Here is a 3,317-nt window from a genome sequence, read left to right on the forward strand (position 1 = left end):
AGTTCCCCTGCAAGCAGCTCCTTTACCAGCTCCAGTGGGGATATTGAAGGGGGCTCTGATGACACCGTAATATTGCAGTGCAGTCCTGCCACAAGACAGAGAGCTGAAAACACCTCTCTTGCCAAAGTAAGCAATGCTGATTGCACTACACGCCTTCAGAAAGTTTACATTTTAAACAATTAATCGATTTGTTGTTTGGTCAATAAAATGTCAGTTTCCCAAACCGCAAGATGACGTCCTCAAATGTCTTGTCCACAAACTAAAGGGATATTGAGTCCATTGTCATAAAGGAACAAAGAAACCAGAAATATTAACATTTAAGAAGCTGAAATCTTCTTAAAAGCTTTTTTTCCTTTCAAAAAAACCTACTATTAAAAAACCTACAAAAAAACAAACCGATTATCAAAATAGCTGATTAATTTTTGTTTGATTAATTGTTGCAGCTCTACATAGAAGTCTTGTGTGCTCGTAGATGAGGAGATGTAAGTGTTTACATTGATCAGATTTTATAGTTGTGTATTTTTTTTTAATGTCACCTAGATGATTGAAGATGTTCTAAAGAACAAACCTGGCGGAGAGAGGATCATCAATGAGTATGCTCGGACAAAAAGTCTCACGGATAGCAGGCGGCGTGACATGGTCAAGATATTGGTTGCACAAATAACAAGTGAACATGGGTATGCTGAAATATTATTTAATTCACAACTGTTTTGTATGCACCACCCATGCCTAGTTTGCTGAAGGTGTCATTTACACTCCAATACTTTCAACAGTGCTCATAGTATGTTTGTGTGTTTATGTGTAGGACAAGTCCTTCAAGGCGCGTCAAAGAGGACTACGCAAAGGGGATCATCAACTTGTTCCCATACCTGGCTGATCCAAGGAGCAAGTTTGGTTATGTAAGTACAGAAAACAATTAGTCCTACCTATTTACTCTTCACTTCTAAACTCAACAGTTTTCAGGCATGATGGAAAGCTAGATAAAAAAATAAAATTAACTGCTTGGCTATGGTTTGAGGAATACTAAAGCTGTTAACATTCATGCACGTCCACCATCTCTGCCATTTTTCCTTAACTGATAATTTAAAACCCTTTTGAGTTTAGCAGTCCAGTCTTGAGCAAGTTCAGCTCAGCTGCTGCATTTTTTAGATTTAAGTGTGAACATATTTTATCCTGCTAATTCAAACATGTTCAAAATCACAATTCATTTCACTCTGAATAATACCTTTTTAGGAGCATTTTTACAATGCAGAAGATGGGAGTGGGTATCTGGCTTGGAGATTGAAGTTTGTCCAAAAGGAAGCTTCTGGTGGACAAAAGAAGGCCATGAGACTCTTAAGAACACAAATGGGTATGTGTTGTTGTTACCTGTAACCAAACTGCATACATGAGAATCATGGCAGAGTTCCCAAGTGTTGTTTATTAAATCCTAGGACAGTCATATCCATATCCACTGTTACAGGGGGCCCATCAGCTGAAAGAGACTTGAGGAGGACAATCCCTAATGACAGACAGCTTGTTTTCTGAGGCCATTGCACTGATGAAGCATACAGCTGATGAAGGATTGTTATGACGAAGATGAAGCAGACCTTCAACTATCGCCAAAAGATCATTCATGATCCAGTGAAGTCCTCTGATGTCTTTCTGGCCTTCCCAAGATTCCTGGACATACAAGGATTAGTATGTTCAACTTACTTCATTGTAACTTGTATTTTAACTTGTTGACTTGTATTTTAGAAAAAAGTGACTTAAAATTGTATGAGCTAAGGAGATTTAACAACATGATTTCATCTATTCTGCAGATTGAGCAAGATTTTATTTTGATGTTTGATGATTCCATCTCTGCAAAGTTCCTGGAGAAGTGGCCCACAATTTACAAGAAAAAAGTCCTTGAACAAAGCCGTGGTCTCACACAGTCGGATGATCTGCAGTACCTCGTCCAGAATGCTGAATCCACAACAGAAGTGGAAAGTGGTGAGGCAAAATAAATGGATTATATTGTTGTTTTCTGTTTTAGTTGTGATAAGATTGAATGTTTTAGGAGAAAAGCACTTGATGCAGCTGGATTAATCAGTTGGTCCAACAATGTAAGACAGGAAATAAAGGAGCTGGCTCAAGTTCAGGAAGTAGTGGAGCTGTGCATAAAGTCCATTTATTGTAAATTGGAGCATGAGAAGTGCAACACTCTTTGTGCTGACTTTTTTTGGTACATAAAGTAGTGTTTAGATTTTGTATTAAAGTAATCCTGGAAGTCTTTGTTATTAATTATTACTTTATTCTTTCAGGATGGGACGGTGACATGTCGTCCATTTTGATCCTTGTGCACCTGCTGCCGCCGTCACCTCAAGGCCGAAAGAGACCAGGAAAGCTCTCCGCCAGACAAGCCAGTGAGAATCTTGTGAAGTTCATCAAGGTAAGGCTGCCATACAGGAAACATCACTAGCTATATCACACCACATGTCTTTTTGTTGTGTTTCTTTTCCTTTTTTTTAAAGATGTTTTCTCAAACTTTTTCTTCTGTCACAGACAGGGACCAGCATCCAGGGGCATCTCGATGGAATCGCAGACAGCCTTCAACCATACCTGCTTGCTGTGGGAACTCAGAGGACTGTGATTCACAAGTACTTCATTGTCATTGACAAACATGCAATATCTTGTAAGTCATCTGGCTCTCTTGCTTGTTTTGATGAGCTTTTCAAAGCTCACTTTGTCTTTGGCACTTCGTACAACCACGATCTCGTCAATGTGTACAACTTCATTCAGACAACCATTTATGATATCGATATTGATACAACCAAGGTGAATCCTAGAGTTGCAGAGTTGAGGGCTCGGTTGCTGCGTTGATTCGATTTTCTTTTCTTTGAGGGCTCCATTACGGAATTCAGGTATTCAGAAATGTTGTGTTTCATTTGTAAGAGCTCCCAGACAAATGCTAATTCCCTGACAAAGCATTTGAAAGTGATCCACGGTCTTTGCTCTGGCAAGACACTTCGCCTTAAATGTGGTCAGGCTGGTTGTGCTCAAGTTTATGGCACTTTTCTGGGTTCAGAAAGCATCTCAATAAAGCACATGAAACTTGTTCTGATCCTGGTGAAGGCCCATCTACAGCTGAAGATTCAGTAGGAAGTGTTTGTTATGATTTGCCATCTGTAATTCCTCCTTCTGATTCAGTCCTGCTACAGAAATCTCTTGTGCACAGTTGTGCTGCAACAATAGCTGAGCTGAAAGTGGCAGGTGTAGGTGAATCAACGATCCACTCTTTGGTCATTTCCATGGAAGAGATAGTTAATGATATTCATAATCAAGCAAAAGAATCT

General features: G+C 39.4%; 1 protein-coding gene across 1 annotated transcript; it reads left to right on the plus strand.

The window, feature by feature from the left end:
* Positions 1-1,578: 1,578 nt before the first annotated feature.
* LOC130210732 (uncharacterized) lies at positions 1,579-2,996 on the plus strand. Its single transcript, XM_056441214.1, has 4 exons — positions 1,579-1,680; positions 1,803-1,974; positions 2,286-2,413; positions 2,527-2,996. The coding sequence occupies exons 1-4, from the start codon at positions 1,579-1,581 to the stop codon at positions 2,842-2,844; spliced, it is 720 nt and encodes a 239-aa protein (XP_056297189.1). The 3' UTR covers positions 2,845-2,996.
* The last annotated feature ends 321 nt before the right edge of the window (positions 2,997-3,317 follow it).

This window comes from Pseudoliparis swirei, chromosome 20, assembly GCF_029220125.1.
Source record: "Pseudoliparis swirei isolate HS2019 ecotype Mariana Trench chromosome 20, NWPU_hadal_v1, whole genome shotgun sequence".
Classification (NCBI taxonomy): domain Eukaryota; kingdom Metazoa; phylum Chordata; class Actinopteri; order Perciformes; family Liparidae; genus Pseudoliparis; species Pseudoliparis swirei.

Excerpts from the sequence above, each read along its gene's own strand:
- LOC130210732 (XM_056441214.1), top strand. The coding sequence starts at position 1,579 with ATGAAGCAGACCTTCAACTATCGCCAAAAGATCATTCATGATCCAGTG. Across the intron at positions 1,681-1,802 it reads TCCTGGACATACAAGGATTA|ATTGAGCAAGATTTTATTTT; the intron begins GTATGTTCAACT and ends TCTATTCTGCAG. Across the intron at positions 1,975-2,285 it reads CACAACAGAAGTGGAAAGTG|GATGGGACGGTGACATGTCG; the intron begins GTGAGGCAAAAT and ends TTATTCTTTCAG.